Source organism: Harpia harpyja, chromosome 1, assembly GCF_026419915.1.
Source record: "Harpia harpyja isolate bHarHar1 chromosome 1, bHarHar1 primary haplotype, whole genome shotgun sequence".
Classification (NCBI taxonomy): Eukaryota; Metazoa; Chordata; class Aves; order Accipitriformes; family Accipitridae; genus Harpia; species Harpia harpyja.
The window spans coordinates 52566860-52587365 of record NC_068940.1 but is presented as its reverse complement, the minus strand read 5'-3'; the positions used below and the strand labels follow the sequence as shown (position 1 = coordinate 52587365).

General features: G+C 45.3%; 1 protein-coding gene across 1 annotated transcript; it reads right to left on the bottom strand.

Moving 5' to 3' along the window:
• Positions 1–9021: 9021 nt before the first annotated feature.
• CCK (cholecystokinin) lies at positions 9022–15126 on the bottom strand. The gene is made up of 3 exons (XM_052794252.1): positions 14995–15126; positions 13548–13805; positions 9022–9397 (listed from the first exon to the last, which is right to left on the bottom strand). Exons 2-3 carry the CDS (start codon positions 13801–13803, stop codon positions 9261–9263), a joined length of 393 nt encoding a protein of 130 aa, XP_052650212.1. The 5' UTR covers positions 13804–13805; positions 14995–15126; the 3' UTR covers positions 9022–9260.
• Between the last annotated feature and the right edge of the window lie 5380 nt (positions 15127–20506).

Here is a 20506-nt window from a genome sequence, read left to right as displayed (position 1 = left end):
TTGTTGTGTATTATTCAACTTTGTTCCTGTTCTTTTAAGGCGATAAATCTTCCACCTGGATCCCTTGCTTTCATCTCTCAGTCAAAGCAAAAGAAGCCATCACCACGTTTAGTTTTTAAATTCTTAGACACAGAAGTGGTTGAAAAGTTATAAGATTTTAAGGTTGCTGGAACTGGTGAAACTTAGGTCAAAACAAAAATTATAGAAGTGAACGTGGTTGGTTTGTTTTCACTTGAGTTCCAAGAAAGCAGAATTGGATGTTGTGTGGTTTGTGTATTTTGAGCGGGAGCCGGGTGGGATTTCTCCCACCTAATATGATGCAAAATCTGTAGTGACAAAATGTGACAGTACAGAGTAAGGAGGAAACGTCCTGTGTTTTCCAACAGAGACAGAAGTGAGGTCTGCTGTTAGCTAGTGTCGTCTTTACTGAGGGAGGAAACAGCCCACTGATTAAACACCAGGTAATGAGGAACACATACAGCGAGAGCTAAGTAATGCTAGAAGAGCTCCCTGGAGGAGCGGGTAGTCAGGCAATAATTCATAGAAAGATTAGACAGCCTCATACCTTGAGGAGAGGGATGTTTGTGAGGTCAGGAGGGAAGTGATACCATTTATATCACATACTTGCTACAGAGAGAAAGCTGGCGAGCAGTAATGCCAAAATAAACTTTTGGAGGGCTTGCACGAGTATGACGCAGTGCCATACGACAACCGTGAGAAGGGCTGATGCCATGCTGGGCACATCCAGGTACGGTGTTGGTGACTATAGAGACACATCCTTCCTGTCGGCCCAGCTCCGAGCCTGGGGGAGGCTTGTCATCAGAAAGTTAATGGTTAACGGGAGGGATCCAGGGCCCTGTGCAGAAGTGAGAGCAAGGAGGGAAGCTCTCAGGAGCACTTGTGGTGGGATCTATTAATGAAAGTTGATGCTTAAGGTTTAAAAAGAGAAAAGTTCTACTTGGAGAAAACCGCATTCTGTTAGCGATAAATACCATATTGGGATATTGTTTGGTCCATCTGGACCTGATCGGTCCCATCCTCTTCAAAAAGCAAATATTCTCAGAGACGTGAGCCTAGAAGGACTCCCACTTAAATTGGAGAGTTTTGCAATCATAGCGTCTACCTGCATGTATCTTATTGTAAGACTGTAGTATTGAGACACGAGCATTTTGAGGAAGGTGTTTTCTCCTATTATAGCTAAAAAATAAGATGTTAAATAGTAATTCAGACTAGATAAGTCCTTTTTTTACAGGCTTATGTGTTTTATCTGAATATCGCAGTGGATGACCTCAGGCGCTTGTGGCCTCATGCGGTACCTTCCTGGGCCTTGGGGAGCAAGGACACAACCCCACAAGTCCAGTTCCTGAATCCCTTTGGCTGTCACCTTGGTCAGAAGTTTCAACTCCTGCGCTCATTGATAGTGCAATCAGGGGACAAGAGGCAGTGGTGTATGAGCCAGGGTAGGCGAAAGAAATAAATGTGCAGCAGAAAATGGGAACGTAAAATTATTTGATTGCACCAGGAAGGTTTGTAAGGCAGCTGTACGAGTGATGGAAATTAAGCAGAGCATAACACAGTTTCCAGCCTGTCTACGCCAGGCTGGCTGCTGCAGTGCTGGGGAGCCATGCAGAAACCCACCTCCCACACCAGCTTCTAGAGGGAGCTGTCAGTTCTATAAATGCTTTCAAATGATCCTTCAGGCCTTAAATAAATTAATCATAAGGTCTCACAAATGGCAAAACAATTGTTTGCTCGTTCTGTGTAAACTGTTGCCTTGCCCCAGGTAGCCTGCTGTCCTTGATTTTATAAGCTGTGTGCATGGTGGGATTTCTCTTGTGCTGGCAGTTCTTGCTGTACCTGCAGTAGGTGCTGGCTTCTCTTTGCACTTCAGAGCAGGGCATTGCTATGGCTCACAGGGAGCTCTCGGAAACCGCTCGCCCATGGGATGGGAACTTTCCTGCCACAGGAGCTGCTGCGGTGCAGTGGAGGGCTGCGTTCTTCACTGAGAAAGGAAGGTACCCGCTCAAGGGAAACATGCCATCAGACCCCAGCCTGGGTAGCCAAGGATCAGGCCTAATCTTTGATGCCGTTCTCCATGGCTCTGACCCAGGAGACCAAAAAAATCCCCCCGTGATGCTGCCGGTGTTGCGGTTCTGCAGCGCTCTGCTCGCTTCTTGCTCTGTTCTCTCCCCGCAGCAGCAGCCCTACCTGCACGCAACCCTGGCCTGGTTTTGCCTCCCTGCCTGCAGCTCGTCACGTAAGGGTGCTGGCTGTCATTTGCACAGACCTCTCGGCTGCTGTCACTTCTTGCTGAGCTGCGCTGGGTGCTGTGGTACTGTGGTGACACTCAGGGTCCTGGGTGAGTTTTGGGTAACACTGGCAGCATCTTTTTTGGGGTATCCTCTTTTTATATCTTTTCTCCTTCCAAAATTAATAGCTTTTTCCCCTTAACTTATCCTTGCTGGTGCGCATGAATGCTCTAAATCTTTGGCTTTGGGAAGAATAAATATTTGGGGTTTGTTGTTCATGCTATATTGTTATTTTCTGACTTTTAAAAAAGTATCCAGAAGGATGCATGTAACCCTGGGTTTGTTCACTTCTTTCTTTGGAGATATGCTTCTTCTGTGCCAGCGAAGTGAACAGCGATGGTGTTTAATAAGCGAGTGCATGTGGCTATACCGACTCTCAGGCTACCACATTTCTGAAGGTGAATTATAAACCCAGCTTTCCCAAAGGCCTGGAACTCAAGGGAAACTTGGGTTTAAACAACCATGAAAATCCAGAGGATTAGTATTCGCTGAAGGCCCTACGGAAGAACTGGGCTTCAAGGTTGTGTTCCTGGGAAAGGAAAACTGATCAAATACCCTCGTTGACAAAGAAGGTCACAGGGAAATCAAAGAGGGAGTAAGTGCAGCCCACTGAGGTCAAGGGGAATCAAAGCTGAGTCAGGTCGAACTCCTCAAGGTACAAAAGGAGCACCTGGAGATTGTGCAAGGGTAGGAGGTCTACCGGGGTGCAGGACCATTCTTTGCTGTGAGGTGCTTCACCCTAGAGATTTCAGTGGGTTTTGGAGGAAACACCCAGTTTCTGCTTCTGGAAACAATGCTGGTGTTTGGAGAGTGTCTTAGTTTCTCCTTCAGGACAGTAAATTATGCCGTGGGGTAATAAAGATTGCGTGAGCTATCTGGAAACTCAGCCGACGTATTTAATGCGCTCGGATGATTTCAAGCCAGAACAGAACTACTGCATAAACTAAACCTCAGAAGGCCAAATGGCTGATGAATTGGTGCCTCTACTCTGAAATGGTCCTTCATCCTTACAATATCCAAGTATCTCAGAAACTGGATGCATCTTCACCATACTACAGCACGGAACGTGGTCATCCACCTCTGAAAGCTGGGTTGGAGGCGAGAGGAGAGTGAGGTGCTGAGGAGTGTAGGTCTAAGACTGAGCTGTGGACAGATAGAATGTTCTTTAGAGAGCCAAGACTGGTATTTCAGCCTTTTGAGACTCTTCCCCCCTTCCTTTTGCATGTCTCCAAAGCACTGGATGGCCCCACAATACAACACTGTAGTGCACAGAGGTTTAACAGTTGTTCCCAACTTCCTGAACATTTTTGTTGGCAGCTCTCTGCATCAGATTGAAAAGTCTGGCAATGTCAGTGAGATGTGTCCTGCCTTCCTTTTGTACAGACAGAATCTGCTGCCTGTAGCTTGTATTCACTTTGAAGAATGAGCATTGTTCAGCTGTGCTATGGCATCTTGCTGGGCACTGTTCAGACCTGCTTTAATTCAGTTAACAAGCCAATTGAGACCACAGAATAGCAAGAAAAATAATAAAAGGCCTGAAAGTTATTGGAGTTTAGCAATGTCCTTGACTGTAACGTAGGCAGTGGGTTTTCATGTGAGAATGGCATATACTCAAGAAGCTGATAATGTTTGTATTTAAAAGATTATAGAGATTTTTGTCTTGCTGAAATAGGTTTCAAGCTGTGCTGAATCCAGTTGCTGTTCAATTGACACAGGCACTTAGGAATGATTAAAGCTTTAACAAGCCCACAGCCAGATTTTTTTTCTTTAAGAGAATTTTAATGAACTCTGGGGATACCAAAATCAAACACACGGAAAAGCCTTTCACTGTTCTGCTAGGACATTGTAACGTTCGCATTTTGTCTGACTTGCAAATTCCTCCACTCAGGCCGTAGAGAGGGACCGCCTGGTTTACACTCGAGCTCACTGAAATGCACAGAACTGGACTGCAGCTGGGAACATCTGGCTGCGGCGTCTCCCTGGCCCAGCCTGGCTGCTGCCCCATGTGCAGCAAGGACGGAGAGGCGGGTGATGCAGCAAAGCGTGGGAGAGCGGAGCGGGATCCACATGCATTCCAATATGAAATAACCAGGGCAGATGAGACCGTTCAGGATCAGGTGTGCTGGCGTAGCTGAGGTTTCTCTTACACACTGCCCCAGCTCCCAAGGAGAGCTGCCCCTTCCTGGGGTGTGGGTGCTCCCTTGCTACCCTACAAGGGCAGAGCCATGAGCTCTTTCCCGCTCATTCATCTGGAGTTTGCAATAAGTCAGCTGCTCTGTTCATGAAGATTTGCCCAGTACCTGTTTTGAAATTAATAAAGCTGGAACAGAACTAACTGAATCAAGCGCACAGAGAAAACAAACTGTCTTTAAATGCAAAAAGGTATTGATTTGCTATTTTGCCAGTGTTAATTTTGCCCCTGCGCACATGCTTCCATAAAGATGCATTTGAGTAAAGCTAAATTAAATGTCGGAGAGTGGGCAGTGCCGGTAAACTCACCTCCCAGACAAGCACCGGGAGGTTGTGGCAACGTGCTGCCACGTGTGCCGAAATCTGTGGGGCACTTCTCAGCCCAAAGCCTTTGCTGGACCTGAGGGGCTCGTACCCAGCTGCAGGGGCTCCATCCCCGAGGATGCTGTTTCCCTTGGGTTAACGGAGCAGCCTGGAGGGTGGCTTCACTAACGCCCTGGGATGAGCATTGCTGCTACCAGGGTTGCTTGACTTTGCCAAATTCACTGGGGCGCCTGTGCAGCTCTGATTAGGACCTCCAGGTCACCCAGGAGCTGGATGGTATCTCGGCAGCCTTTACAACCCTGTCCCACCTGGGAGTTTCTTCTGCTCCCAGAGGAGCGGGTGACTGATGGTTTTAGGAGAAGGAGGAGGACGTTGCTGAGCCACTTACAGCCAGCTCCCCCTTGCCTCCAGGAGCAAGTGCTGTGCCCTGGAGCAACAGTTCCTCTTGCCTTGATGGTTACTGCAATTGCCCCCAAACCAGTACTCCTGTGAGCGTTAAGCATGAAGAATAGATGTCCCGGGCAGCTACAAGTTTGTATCTTAGCAGCACCTGAAAAGCCGTGTTAGTCCTGAGCTGGGTTTTAGGTGGTAAAGAGGGTCTCTGGCAGAATTTAAGGCCTGTAGGTCCCAACTTGCAATCCCGAACGGCTCCCTGCTCTGCCCAGCGCTCCCACTCTGCATGGGTGCCTCGCCGGCACTTTGCCTTGCCTTGCGATATGTCTCCATGTGAATTTGTCAGGGCTGGGCAATTCAACACCTGCCTGAAATCCAGGTGAGGTTTGGTAAGAAGCTGTTTTCTGCTGAAAGACTGACGGGCAGGTGGACCCAAGAAGCATCTACAAACACAGCAAACCGCGGCAGGATCAGGCCGTCTGGAAAGTTCACTTTCATTCGATAAGTTATTTCAATGCCCAGTCAGAAGAGGGCCCCCCTTTACCTGTACTGACTGGCTAAGGCCTTCAGTCTGGAGACAGGGAAAAAAAAAAAAAAGAGATTAAATTGTGTATGTTTTTAATCCTCATTAGGATGCCAGGTGAGTCACTGCAAGTCCCTTTATTCCCCTGGTCTATTTTACAGCACTGGTACTGCTTAAATATTAAAACTGGCATGTGCAGTGACTGTAAAAAAAATTAGACCAAGTTAGGTCTGAAGTTCTTGGGCTTCCAGGAAAGGTGGCAGACGTGATTACTTATAAATGGTGGTGGGCTGGCAAAGAAAAATCACTGTTTCTCTTAATCACTGTCAAAAAGAGATGAACTTTGCTTGCAATTGTATCGCAAGGAGAGCACAGATAGTTGGGGTCTTATTACCTGGGAGCCTTGTGAGCAGCCAGGTGGTGGAACCATTTGATGTGTGGCAGGCAATGGAAAGATGCCCCTGTCCTAGGGGAGCCACTTGTCAAAGCCCTCAAGACTGTCACCCGGCTGCACCGAGGGCCACGCACTTTCATGGACGTCTTCAGAGACCTTCAGAAGAGAGAGGAATTGGAGGAAACGTCTTTGTCTCTCCATTCCCCTGCCTGGAGGAAATGAGACAGAGGAGCAAAAAAAAAAGGTTTGGGTTTTTTCCTGATGACAACATTCCACAGTAATAAGGCTAGATTTGTAATGTCACCCACCCCCAGCCCCTCTGCAATATTACAGTATTATGTCCTTCATTAAATAAGCCAGGGATAGAAATATTTTAAAATGTTGTTTGAATGTTCCAGTCATAAATTTAAAAGATGGCAAAGTAGAAACTTAGTTTTCTCCCAAGTTACTTTTAAAGAAATATCACTTTGGTGGGAAATGTTTTCATCTAAGCATTTTTAGATTAATTTATATTTTCCTCAGTTTGAAAAAACTAGGTTAATTGATTTTAATCTCTTGTTTGAAAGTTTTGGAAACGTGGGCACTTTGGATTCTTCCTGTGGGCAACAGTCAAAACTAAGGAGACAATTCAGATGTTTAGGAACTCATTACAGTTGGAAAGGAACTGAAAAAAGCCAGTCTAGGTGGCTTGGAAACTGGTTGACTGGAAGGAGCCCAAGAGGAAGAAAAGTCCATGCAGAAAAGCAGTTCCCTGTTTTCAAGATGAGATCCACAAAAAGAGAGAGTTGCTGTTACTAGAGAAGAAAAATTCCCCAGTTACCATTTGCTGAAGTTTCCCTTTCATTGCAGATTTCTGCAGTGCTGTCTGCTCTCCCAGCTTCTGCTGGGAACAACAACTCAGAATGTTTTTGTGTTCAGCCCTTGGCATAACCGTTTTGTTTTGTTTCCCAATCTTCTTGGTTTTGGTAGAATTTTGTTTTAGTACAAATATTTTCTGTGTATTATTTTCTATGCATCGTTTTTGCCTACTAACTGCTGTAGAAATTGTTGCTGAGACGTCACGACCCAGACTGGACAGATCAGGGAGTTGTGTTTAATTCGAAATTCTCGTGGGCTAAATTAAGGTGAAACGACACCATACGATCAGTTAAAGATTTTATTCATGACAGAAGCAAACTGAACTGGGGAGGCATGGTAGTAGGTGGCAGGGTTTCTCACAACAGATATTGGCATAAGACTACTTCTGTAAACTGTGTGACTCAGGGTAACCATATACATCAATTCAGGGAATAAGGAGATCCTCCCTCCCGTTGAGTCACGAGGTTCAGAGCAGACCCCCTTGCTTTCTAGACTCCTCCTCAGAGAAGGACCCAGAGGTGGCTGGATCCGCTCTTAATCCCAGACTTGGTCAACGGTTTCATGTCTTAAAGGGATGAGGTGTAGGGATTGTGGAAAAGGAAAAGGAAAGAGAGAAGAAGACAGAGAGAGAAAGATTTCACTGGTCCTGGGTCCAGCATTGGTTCAGTCAGCCGAGGGGTCCAGTTCTGGTGGGCTTGCGCACCCGGGGCTTCAGTTTGTATCCTTTTATCATCCTTGCCCCTCCTTTGGGCGGGCACCCGAACTTGTCAGGTTAATGAGCAGTTTGTGAGCCTTTGGGCTTGGGGGTCCTTTGTGGAGTAACTTCTCCTTCCCTGCATGGTGTGGCCATTGTTTGATCTTTGTATCAGAACAGGGAGCTGTGCACCCTCCAGCACGCCCTCCCCCTCCTGTTACTGATGTCTGAGCTGATGGGCTTTTCACCTTGGTTCCTTGCTGTGCAGGGCTTGTCTTTAAGCAGAACTTGCCCCACCACAATGTTTGAGACATTAATTCTTTCAGTCTCTCACAGACGTTCACCTGCCTCTCCCCTTTGGCAAGCACCAGCTTTTCAGCATGCGACAAATGCCTTCCTTTTCTTATTAATGCACACGTCCGGAGAAGTTCTGTGAATTACACAATGCAAAATCACCTGCTTTTTCAGTTTGGGGAATTCCTTAGATGTGAGAACCAGCTGCTGAAGCAGACCCAGGAGCCACAGGAGGGGTGAAGGAGGAGAGTGCAGGTAAAACACTTTTTGCAGCCTGCCCACCGGCTGGCAGGAACGACTGCGAGGGGACTCGCTGGTCAGTCCCCAGTGTGCTGGTTTTGCACAAGCAGGGATCACTCCCCAGCTGCAAGTGTGGGGCTCTCTGCCTTGCTTTGTGCCAGGTAAGGGCTGGGCACAATCTCCCTCCATCTCCCCATGCCAGTGGGCGATAACTCACTCAGGCTGCCTCTGCGATAGTCAGGAGCACCCTGTTTCCTTGTAGGACACTGTGACTAGAGACTGCTCTGATACCTCCTTACCCTTCAGGAACATCTTCTGCTCTGTTCAGGGAATGGTCCTCACCCCCTCCCCAAATGAACACTTGGCTCACCACAAGGCAGGGAATGCTCTCTTTATTCTGTGATTCGTAGCCGTCAGCAGAACTTTCACATTTAGTTCACAACATAAAAATAAGCCAGGAAGATGAAACACATCGGTGTCATTCCTCTTTTTCTTAGTTTTAGCACTGCTGACTATTCACTTCGAACGTGTGGGCTTGGTGTATAACTCAGTCCTTTACAAACGGGGTCACCATGAAGATAGCTGGCCTTTTCTGGCAGTATTGTGCTGTTGTGTTTGTATTTGGACAAGTTCCCTTTAGAGTTCACAGCTATTGAGACTGACACAAGATTTCTCTGAGAAGTGGCTCATTTGTCTGACTACTCAACACATGGAATGTATCTACACTGCAGAATGAAGGCATTTGCCTGCCTCTCTGTACATTAAGACACCCAGCAACATGCAGTGACAGGACAAGAAGGGATAAGTGAAATCATTTTAATATAATATCAATGTATGAGAAACAACAAAAGAAAGAAAACGTTTTCTGGAAAATTCTGCATATGTATATATTGCATTGTATAGTCTTACAGACAAATTTACATCAAATACGTGATATATTTTAAAACACTGATTCAAAGAGAACAACAAATTAATTTTTCTCTTTCTGTACAGACATGGGAGTGTGATTTTTTTTTTTCTGTTGCTATAGTTTGCTATTCTTTAGGAAGAGTACTCGTATTCTTCAGCACTACGGCGTCCAAAATCCATCCAGCCCATGTAGTCTCTGTCATTTATCCTGTGTGTAGGATCAATGCTCTGTACTCTGTTTCCCATAACTGAGAGCCTTCCAGTGGGACCTAAAGAAAAAGTGTTTGGGAGAGCAGGGAGTAAGTGGACACATTTTTCAGATTAATCCATTTTCTGATCTGTTTTGTACTCATTAGCAGATGTCTGCAATAGTTGAAACTAGTTAACTTAATAAAGACCATGTAACACCACTGTCAAGTCATTGGGGAAAACGTCATAGAAACTTTACGGGTAATGTCCTGAAAGTGGCTTGGGTTTTTTTATTGTAAAATAAACAGATCATTTTCTCCCTCCTGCTGCAGGAGCATTCTGCTCCTGGCTGCCAGGAAGGAATATGGGTGCATTTCTCCTTTTTCCTTCCTATTTCACTAGAGAGAGAAAATCCAAACCATTTCTCACTCTTCCTGTAAGACCACACCCTTGCTTGCTGGTAGTGGGAGAGTTGCTCTACATGCAAAATAACTCTGCGTGAGAGCAGACTCAGGCCTGAGATAGGACTCCACCACAGTCCCGTGCTGCTTGAAGAGCCATAAATGTAAGTACAGGAGCTCTTACAGTGCAAATCCCGTAACAAGTGGGGTAGAGTTATGAATCCCAGGTTTTGTGGAGAAGTGGGAATAGTCCTGAAATGGAGAAAGTTGTGTCTGGAATTTATAGCTAGAGATGTCTATTGCTGGAATTATACAGGGCTTATTACGATGTCAGTGACGTTTTCATTGCTTATCCCAAGCTTTCATAATTCCTTTCACAGCAAGGTTGGATGCTGATCTCTGATCTTGCCTTATCCTTCCTGTCTTCATTGCTTAAGGCATGAGAGGCACAAACTATTTGCAAGGAGAATTTATGGTTTTAAAAAAGGGCTGTAATCCTCTGTTTTGACATCATCACATTGTGTAACTAAAAATGCAGGAAAGGTAAATTACTTGTCTCTGTACTCCCTGAAAACAGCCAAAACTGACATATGCCAATAATTAGATTGAGCTTAAGCCTTGAGTGAGGAAGGAACAGATTCAATATATTAGTATTCAATGCAGACTGATGCTTGAGGAACACTCAAGCTGATCAAAAAGGAAAAGAAGCCCAAATCAAAGCCCACAAATCCAAATCTACACAATTGCCTTGCTTACAGTGTCTTGTGCTTTGAAGGAACCCTTGGTGACTCTCTGCTTTTGTATTTCAAGGTTTTCCTCATGTAATGATTTATAATGAGCATGATCCATTAAAAATAAAACCAACTGCATTGTTTTGTTAGTGGTTGCAGGGGGATAGGAGAGTTAAAGGTAACCAAAAAAAGAAACCAGCCATGTTTTAGACATCTACCTAAAAAAAAAGACAAAAAATGTCATTATCTCTAGAAAAAAATGTCTACCATTAAACGCTCAAACCCCATGAAATTCACATTCATAATTCAAAATACAGAATTAAGTTGATGAGAATGGCTTCTTGGCACCCTAATCAGACAGGGCTAAACCAGCACAGAACCATCATTTAGATGTCGGTATTTAAGAGACTTCTGAGCCTGCAGTGACCTGTGGGCTCCCCTGGTGCCATTATGGTCTAGACTGGCAAGGGCTCCTTAGAGGATAGTAAATGTGCATGTCACTGACTTGACAGCTACAACATCTCTTCTACACAGTGCCAGGTTCATGCTGAAAGCCTGCAGGTGAAATTAATTGAAAGCTAAGGGTCACAAACAGTAAAATTAATTTCTTAACAGCACCTTAACTACCTTTCCTCAAACCACCAGAGATGTCCTGTGGATACTGCAGAATCAAGGTACAGCAAGTATATTCAAAATTGTAGCAGTTTGGCTATGAGGCCGCCACCTAGCCCTAAGTCCTTGAGAGAATTTAACTCTCTCTCTATTTTAACTGGAAACGTTGTCCAAAATCAGCCTTTCTATTAATCACAAGGGCAAATGCCATCACTGCTGACTGCTAACACTAGCAAATGCCCAGACTGTCCTTCCCCCTAGATGGAGTTTTCCAGTGAGTATTATGGTTTAGACAGGTTAAAAGTGACTAATACAGTAGATGTTGAGTGTTCTGCAGAGATTTCTGAAGTACTGCCCAGAACTTCTGTGTTAAATGAGAATATGTTTTGATAGGAACACTGTCTGTATTGTTATAAATTAAGTAAATACTGTTTTGTCCCTGTGAATCTTCTCTTCTGTTACTAGCAACTACATCTACAAACCAGAGTCCAGCTAGCCCAGTCACATCACAAGAATCCCATCATCTGCTAACAGTCACTTTGTAGTGTTAATTATATATGTCAATTAACATGTATGCAGGAAATTCTCCCTCATGTTAATACTTAGCAAAAAGACATCTTAAATCCAAAGTGGTTTTTTCACTTCATCTGGTTAAGCTATTTGGAAATGTCAGCCAGATATTTAAGAGAATATAATGGCTACATAAACTAGAGGAGTTCAGTTTCCATGTAGGTGGGTAACAATGACTACACTTGGGAAAGGCAATGAGGATTCTGCTTTGTAGACTCCTGCAATAACATTCTTACTCAGTAACAGCTTTAACTGTAGCACTGAATTGTGGAATTTTGTATCTGAATTCTCTTTCCATTAGATTATGTGGAATTTCATGTCTGAACTCTCTTTCCATTAGATTATGTGAACTGCTAAAAGAAGTTCCTTAATGGATATTGTGCAAATTGGTAACATGAGATGAAGTCTCTCAGACTGTATTAAGAGTGGTTCTCTTCCTGTTGTTTCTGATTTGGCTCTGTTGTATGTACACAGATGAATGTGTATGGCTGTATATGAAATGCATAAAAATGCACGTGGCCTCTCTTCATTGCAGACTGCCATCAAAAATAAGAATAGTATTTTGCTTTGCATAGAGGTCAGCAGTGAGGCTGTCAGGAGGGGAAGGTTAAATGGTCTGCATAAGGTTGTGGGGAGAGACAGGAAAGGAGAAAGCTTACTTACATAAAGTGACTTTTATCCTAAGCACAGTCTGGAGCTGGAAGTGAAATAATTTCTCAATGTCTGTATGTCCAGGTAATCCTAATTACTGCCTTCCCCTCAAGCCCTCTTTTCTTCTCAGATGTCCTCTTCCCCTGTAGTACAGGGGATAGACTAGAGTGAAGCCATCACAAGTAAACAAGGTTTGTGTAGTGGCTTTTGTTGAGGTTGGCAGTCAAAAGGCCAAAGCAATTCGGCTGCCCATGGTGTTACTCTATTGAGATACAAAGCAATACAGAGACGAGACAGCTCAAAAGGAAAAATGTTTTCTTGGGGGGAGTTTCAGTGGTCAATGATTGTGATCCATCATTTAACACAGATGGCATGTGTTTCTGTCTATATAAAACGTATACTGTAAGATGTCGACAGGGACAGCTTTACTCTTTCCCTTGCTAGCTCATGTACGTAATACAATTGTTTCCCCGAGTGACTAATAAATCACGTGATAAGAATGAACCACTTTAATATCACTACTCTACCGGTGCTTCATGCCCTTGTTACAAACACAATGCCATGGGGGTTTTAAGTAACTGCAAGATTGGGTTCCCAGGCCGCCTGAGACCAAAAACCTGACAGGAATTGACATGTTTTGAAGCAAATGTGCTTTTACTTATCACTGCTTTTAATTATTCTGTTCAGAAATGTGAATTCTGATCTTTCACACTTTCGTAACTTCCTCTGGGAACAAACACATGAAAAATCCAATACTGAGAAGATTTCCCTTGTACAGGTATTTCTGGCTGAGGTAAAGTTAGCCATTTGGTCTGTATTTATCCTCAGAAAAGTTCTCCTGCTCTTCTAACTTAAAAAAGGGAGGAAGGAGGTTAACTAAATGAAAAAGTTTGAAGAAAATGCAATTCCTGTATTTTATCTAAGATACAACATGCTGAAAATAATGCCAAAATTATTATAAGGCTATGAAAATAGTAAGTTAAAAATAAAAGCTGAACTATGGCCTGACAGGTAGGTTACATTTTCTTCAGTTACCTGTACGCAGCTTTCAGTCAGTGGCTGCTATGTACAAATCTTTTGGGGGAGGAGTTCTGCAGTAAATAAGAGAATGCTCTGTTACTTCAGGAATAACCAGGCAAAATCTACATCCTGCCTTCTCTAGGAATTCATGCTAGACGATGACAGGGTTATCTCAACATCTAGGCATCCCTGCAGGAAATTCCACTGCCACCGAAGTAGCACAGTAAGTAGGCTCTAACCAGTACCTTTTCTGGCTTGCTGGAGATACTTGGCCAACAAAGCACCGATGTTAGCTCTTTGGTCAATGCTTCCATCCAGCCGCGGCATGGATTTCAGCGGGCCAGCAGATGAAGGGGCATGGATGTGCCGGTGGCGTTCTGTCAAGCTCTGCTCAAGCTCAGCAGCCAGTGGATTCCCATTGTGCGAGCCCACAGTCTGCTGTCCGAAAGAGCTCGCTGAGAGCACAGCAAGGAACACGCAGATGCATGTACCGCTGTACATTGCTGGGGAGAAAAGGAATGATAGGCTGTTAAAATGACCAGATTTACTGCATTGTATATTGTCCTTACCCCCATCTTCCATTGGGGGTGCTGGTTTCCGAGCAAACTAGGTCTGTGCTGGGGTTTTTTTTAATGCAGGTAACTGTGGGATCTGTCTTAAGTTGGAAAACATGTACATGAATAGTTAAATATCCCTTGATAAGAGGAAGATACACTGGAAGGAACAAAATTAATTCACTGTAGTATGTGCTATGTCTCCCTGATCTACTCAATTCTTATTTGCTTTTCTTTTTTGGAAGCTGTATTTCATTAAAACTTAAGGGATATAAGTCCAGCTCTGTGAAGAATCTCAGGATTCAAACATTTCAGCATTTTGCTGTTGTACTAAAAACTGCTATTACAAATACTCAGTTCTGACAAGTTCTATGAAGAGCCTTTATTCTACCAACCTTCATTGGTTTGAACTTCAGTGTTCAAGAGGTTTCATCTCATCACACACAGAAAAACAAAAACTTGTCCCAAGGAAAGAAAAAACAAAATATAACACTCTCCCAAGCATTTGATCTAATAGGTGGGGTGGTGAAAGCTGTTTAGTTAAAAGCTGTAAGAAATAATGTGCAACTTAACAATAATCTTCATATAAAACAGAGAATTCAAATGTAACCAATTCTTTACCGCTTCCTTAAACAAGTACTGGACAAAACGATGTCGCTTTACTAGACTGTTTGATCATATGAGCCAAAATAGTATTTTTCTGGAAACAGAGAAACTACCCTCAGTTATTAGGAGAAACAAGCTTCCTAGTACTTAATACTACTGGGGTAATTTCCATTTATAAATATACATGAATTAGCTACATGAGAGTTTTTGAATCGTTCGAGTTTCTGAACAGTATACTGAACGTAACCTTTTAATTTTAGAATCGGAGAAAATCAAGTTTATTTGCCCACCACATACGCTAAACAGAAAACAATTGCCACGCATAAAATACGACGTTTTTGAGTATTGGGGTGCCGGGAGCAGCCACCTCAAGTCCTCTCCCCCTCCGGACCCGGCTGCCTCTCCTCCAGCAAACGGCGGGATGCCTTCGGAGCCGCCGCACAGGTAAGCGCCTGGACACCCCCATTTCGCTCCCCCACACCCCCCCCCCAGCAGAGATGCAGTCGGAGGAGGGGTGACGGGTCCTTCTTACCTTTCCGCTGCGCTTTCCCGAGGTCGGACCCGAGGAGGGAGCGAGGTCCCTGGGTGCCCAGGCAGGAAAGTTAGGGGCGACTCAGCCTCGGCCCCTTAAATAGCGGCGGGCACGGCGGCGGTGTTTGCACGGCTCTGACGCAGCCGGGGCCGCCTCCCGCCGCCCGGACCGGGGGGGGGGGGGGGAGTATGGGTCTGTGGCGGGGTGCGAGCCAGCTGGGCATTAAAAAAGTGCTCCTGACTGGGGAGATGCGCACACACCCACCCCCGCAACACCCACCCCGCCGCCCAAATACCGCGGCGAGAGGCTTCTGGTGGGGCTCCCGCCCGCGCCTGCGGCAGGCGGGGCGGCCTCGCCCGGACCGCGTGTAGCGGCGCTGAGGGGGTCTGGGTTCCGCTCGCTGCAGCCTCCTGCGACCTGAGCCCGGCGGGGGCACAAACGCCCTCCCGTTGCCTTCTGTTCAGGAAGACGGGGCGGTCATTTTATTTAAAAAACCAGACGCAAACCACAAAGCCAAGGATGATCTCCCCCAGGAAAGCCGCGATGGAGATGGGGACGCCTTCGACGTGGTTCTGCCGCACCGACCCCCCCGGAGCTACAAGTCTCCCGCGGCCGCTGCGGGGACCGCTGCCCCGTCCCTCGCCCCGCTCCTCCCCGCCGGGTACCCGCAGCCCTCTGCGCGGCGCGGAGCCGCCTCAGCCGCCTTCCCTCCCTCCTGCCTCCTCCTTGTCGGGGAGGGGAGGAAATCTCCTCAAGCTCCGGCCGCCCGGGCCGCCGCGACGAGGCCGTGGCGGGACGGACGCTTGCCACGGCCGGGAGGGCCCGCTGAGGTAGCCCTGCCCGCGGCCGTGAAATACCCGCCCGTGCCTTCCCCGCAGCGCAGCCCCGAGCCGCCTCCTGGAGCAGCCGTGACTCGGGACCCAGCGCTGGGGAGGGAACTGCGGGAACTGCGCTTCTTCCCCATCTCGTCACCCCCCTCCCAGCCGGTGCTGCCCACACATCGCCCCTGGTACGCCGCCCGGGCTCCGTCCTCGCCTCGGCCACGCTGCCCCGGGCCAGGCCGGGGCTCCCGCTGCTCTTCCCGCGGCGACCGGCAGAGGCCGCACCGCCCCCCGCCTTCCCCCGGCGCGGCCCAGCCCGACGTCGGGCGACTTCACCAGAGAAATAAATTAACTGAAATGTCATGAAATCCTATGGCAGGAGGACTGGAGAGGGGAAAAAAGCCAAGCTGCCGGCAGCTCCTCAGCGCGGGGTCGGGAACGCGGCCAACGTCTCCTCATGCCCAACGGCTCCCGAGCTGAGGGCCCCGGGCGTGAGGAAAGCTGCTGGCGTGGCCTGGAGCATGACTGGTGTCTGAGGGGTGTTGTGGCCTGCCGCACCCCACTGCCTCGGTGGGGTCAGTCTCCGAGGTGACGGGGATGGCGAGGCACAAGCCGCGAACTCTGAGGTACACCGACTGAACCGTGGGCCGCTTTCCGTCTCCCACATGAGCTCCGACATCGGGCAAAGTTGCCATCCCAAGGCAGTTGGAAAAAAGCGAAATCAAACCCTGCTTTGAAAACAGAAAAGTAAGTTGAAGCTGATTGCCAGGGGAAAGGAGCAACACTGGAATTGTTCCAGCAGGACCTATCCAAGTGCTGGTTTAATGGCTCGCTCTGTCTCTGGAAAAAAAAAAAAATAACAAAACAAAACCAAACCAGTAATATTCCTGATAATTCAATTTCACTATTTTGGCTTGGTGGGAGGAATGCTCACTGCTATTAGACAATTAAATAGTCAACACTGAATTGAACTGTGGGTGTCTGGGGAAAATATCACAATCTTTCTGGGAAGGTACAGTACAATAACAATTCTGGTAGCGTCATCAAGCCCTTGTGAAACTCACTGTAGATAATGAGTTCCCAAGGGACCAGCCCAAAGCTTAATAGAAGAGAAAGACAGAGATCTTACTAATATGTGCAGATGCATAATTCATATCACAGAGGTATAAATATAAATGCAGGCATTTAAGGCTGACATTTTTGCCTGGTTGAACAAATACACGCTACAGGAGTTCATTTACATTGAGCTGCTTTGGATTATCAGTTCACTCATAAATATATCCAGGACTGTACAAATGGAGTGAGAGTATGTGTGTGTGTGTGGCAGCCAAGCTTACTAGTTGTGTTCGTGAACAAACAGAAAGGCAACAACATACAAGATCGAATAGAGAAGACAGGAATGTTTGCTCAACAGTTACATGCATATATTTCTGTGGGATCTCTGTGCTTTTATGAGATCATATACTAGCTTTTTCAGTGTACCTCTGAATTGATCAAATTGCTACGTTAGCTGTGAGAGGGTCAGGAACTCAACAGTGTAAGGAGAGCATGAAGTTTTCTGGCTCATTCTACCTACATGGTCTCTACACTGACTGCAAATGCCTGTTTGTTTTTCCTATTTAAACATCATAGTGTATGAAGAAAATTAGTGAGGCTACGGCCTGATGTCAAGTTATTAAAATGCAGCAGTTCTGCACCATCTATAAAATTGGTTATAGGCTTTTGAACACTGGATTTTCATCATTGAAATCCTTAACACTGGTATGTACAGTCCTTGGAGATCATTTTGTGCCTTACTGATGTTTTCTTTGGTGAAAGTTTGAAGTTGTGTGCAAGTTCCAGTCCTCGGTAAATGTATGTTAATTAATGGCATTTTAGAATTGTTTTGGGCAGAGATAAAAGAACAGAAAGCCTGTTCAGCTTGAGCAATATGATAGCAGGACTCTGAGGCAAGTTGCCTGCGGAAACTTAGGTTGTGTTATTACTGACTGATGTGGCACAAAGAGGAAAGAGTCAGGGTTTGATTTGTAGTGACCTGTTAGGTTCCAGGACAGGTGTTTTCATCAGGTGCTGAGCTGAGGCGTGCACCATGGACATGTAGAGTGTTAACCACAGGAGGGCCTTGTGCCACCGTCACAGGTGGGGTGAGACAGATGCTGCTCTAATGCATGACTTCAGCCTTAGTTCACCAGGAGGGAAATTGCTTTGACTGCACCAGAGCTTGAGCGATATTGCAAGAATCCAAGTATAGATGCAAAACAAATTTAAACCTAAAGTGAACCCTGCAATGCAGTAAATGCTAATATGGATGCATCCCTAAGGTAGGAGCTGGATGATACCATAGTTTAGAGGCTGTAGGCTTTTTGCAACTGGTTTTCTGGCAAGTGTCTGTTAAAAGATTTGAGTTTCTCTAACCTTTTCCCCATGACAATCAAGATATCTCTATCCTCAACTGCTTTCTCTATTTATCTGCTGAAGGTTTTCTCCTGCGTAGCTGAGGTAGCAAAAGAGAACGTATGGCTGAGCATACATTTTGTGCTGTTCCGGCACCAAGCTTGGAGTCGGGTTTGGAGCAAGGGAGTGGTGTGAGAACAGAGGGGTGGAGATATTTTCTTATGTCTGTTCTGCAGTGGAGGTGGTCGGTGCCAATAGTTAGAGTGCAATAGGTCACTGTGCTAATGTCTCAATCTCTCTGCTGTGAGATGGAGCAGAGCTTGTCTGCGAGTGTCAGAGTGGCAACAAGCTTGGAAATGCCCTGCTCCTTCCTACAGCGGTAAGCATGCAAGTGCTGTGCAATACTTAGTTTCTGTCCATGTGTGTGTGACTTTTGTCTCCACAGTATATATTTTTCTTGGCAATATCACATGCAGTTTGCAATAGCATCGTTGTCATATGGACAGCATAGCAACTTAGGATGCCTATGTTTGATGCCTTTTCTTTTTAGCCAAAAATAAAACACATGGATATTACTCAGCGTTATTGCATGGCTTTGGATTCCAAGACATTTAGGCTGAATATTAAATATGGAGCAGTATACGGCCAAGTATAAATATATCGTGGTTTTAGATCATGAAGGATAAAGCCAGGTGGCTATCCTGTGGGACCTGGGGTCCTCATGTCCAGGAGAGTAACAAGAAATACATCCTTTTGTTTCTGAGTACTATATCCTTTTCTGATTATCACTATGCAGGGTTTTTTTTACTTTCCTCTGGACCCTGATACTTACAGGTAACATTCTTTGCTATGTTGGGGAAAATTAATGGTTTTTTTTTCTGTGAAACTGATGGAGTGGCAGTCTGGAGCATTACAATGAAGTAGGAATAATTGGCAGAGGGTAACAGGGAAGGGAATGGTACAGTCTTCTGGAACTAATGAACAAATTAGTGAATGTATTATTTGGACCAACTGCATGAATTGTAGATGTCAAACAGTCTTGAATCTATTTTAAGACAGCATGTTGTTCTGCTGCTATTTCTGTGGATGTTGATTGAGATATTAAAATTTTGGTATTTTGTTTTTTCAAATGTTTTGAATTTTAATTCAGTAATTTCTATCAAATCACCTAAATGCTTTCACTCTAGTCTTTTTTCTCTGAATCTGCATCCCACTTGACAGGAAGATAAACTCTACTTGGAATCAACCCAGAAACTGAGGGAGGAATTTTGGTCCTGAGCAAGTGAACAGCAGTATTGCCTGGAATTACAAGGAATCTGGGTCCTCTGCCTGAAGAGTGCTGGATCTCCTTTCACAGAGCAGTGCCTCAAACTAATATATTAGTCCTGAAGAGATATCAGACTAATATATCAGACCTAAAGAAGGGTCCCGTAGAAGCAGATCAGCAGAGCTGGTGCTGAGGATGATTAGACACTCAAAGACTGCTCTGCAATGAAAACCAAGGAGCAACAAGTAGGAATGATCAGGAAGTCTGTTTCCAAAGTGTACTCCTGGTATGAACCATGTGCACTAACGTAAATTCACTCATTGTCTTAGACTTACACATTATGCTGCAGTTGTGTGAAGAAGGAAAATAAGAGGGAAAATCCCATTTCCCAGGAGTAGGGTTGGATTGTTTAGAAAATCAGCTTTCAGCCTGTATCCTATGATATTCAGGCAGTTGGTATGTAAGCTCCTGACAGATCAACTAGAAAACTTACTTGTATGATGTCTTCAAATTTGGTTCCCTGTGGTTTCAAGAATATATGGTGAAGTGGAACAGAGAAAAATCCGTCACTTTCTAGGAGACCACCCAACCCCAAATCATTTGCTTTTTTTGTATGGTTTTTGTTTGGGTTTTTATTCTCTCTGAAAGACCAAATTGATCTTCTGTGGAAATTGGCTATATATTTTCCAAATTGACCACAGGATAGAGGCTTCTGTGCAAGTTGAAAACTGGAAAAGGAAATCAAAGTACTAGAAAAACATGACAAAGATATGTAAAGTGTTTGTTCCTAGCAAATTCTCTGTGATTTCAGCAATACTTTGAGAGGTATCGTAGAGTTTTAAAGGGTAGAAAGATAAAGGCCTTTGTGGACAAGCACAAAATAAAAGTACAGTAACTAGTCTCTCATGCAGAATGGGGAGTCTGTTTAATGCCCGCTTTGTGGAATGGTTTGGCATTTAGGACTCATCTTGCCTTTTCTTTATTGTCTGTGACATACCTATGTTACTTTGCCAGGTACATTTCAACTAAA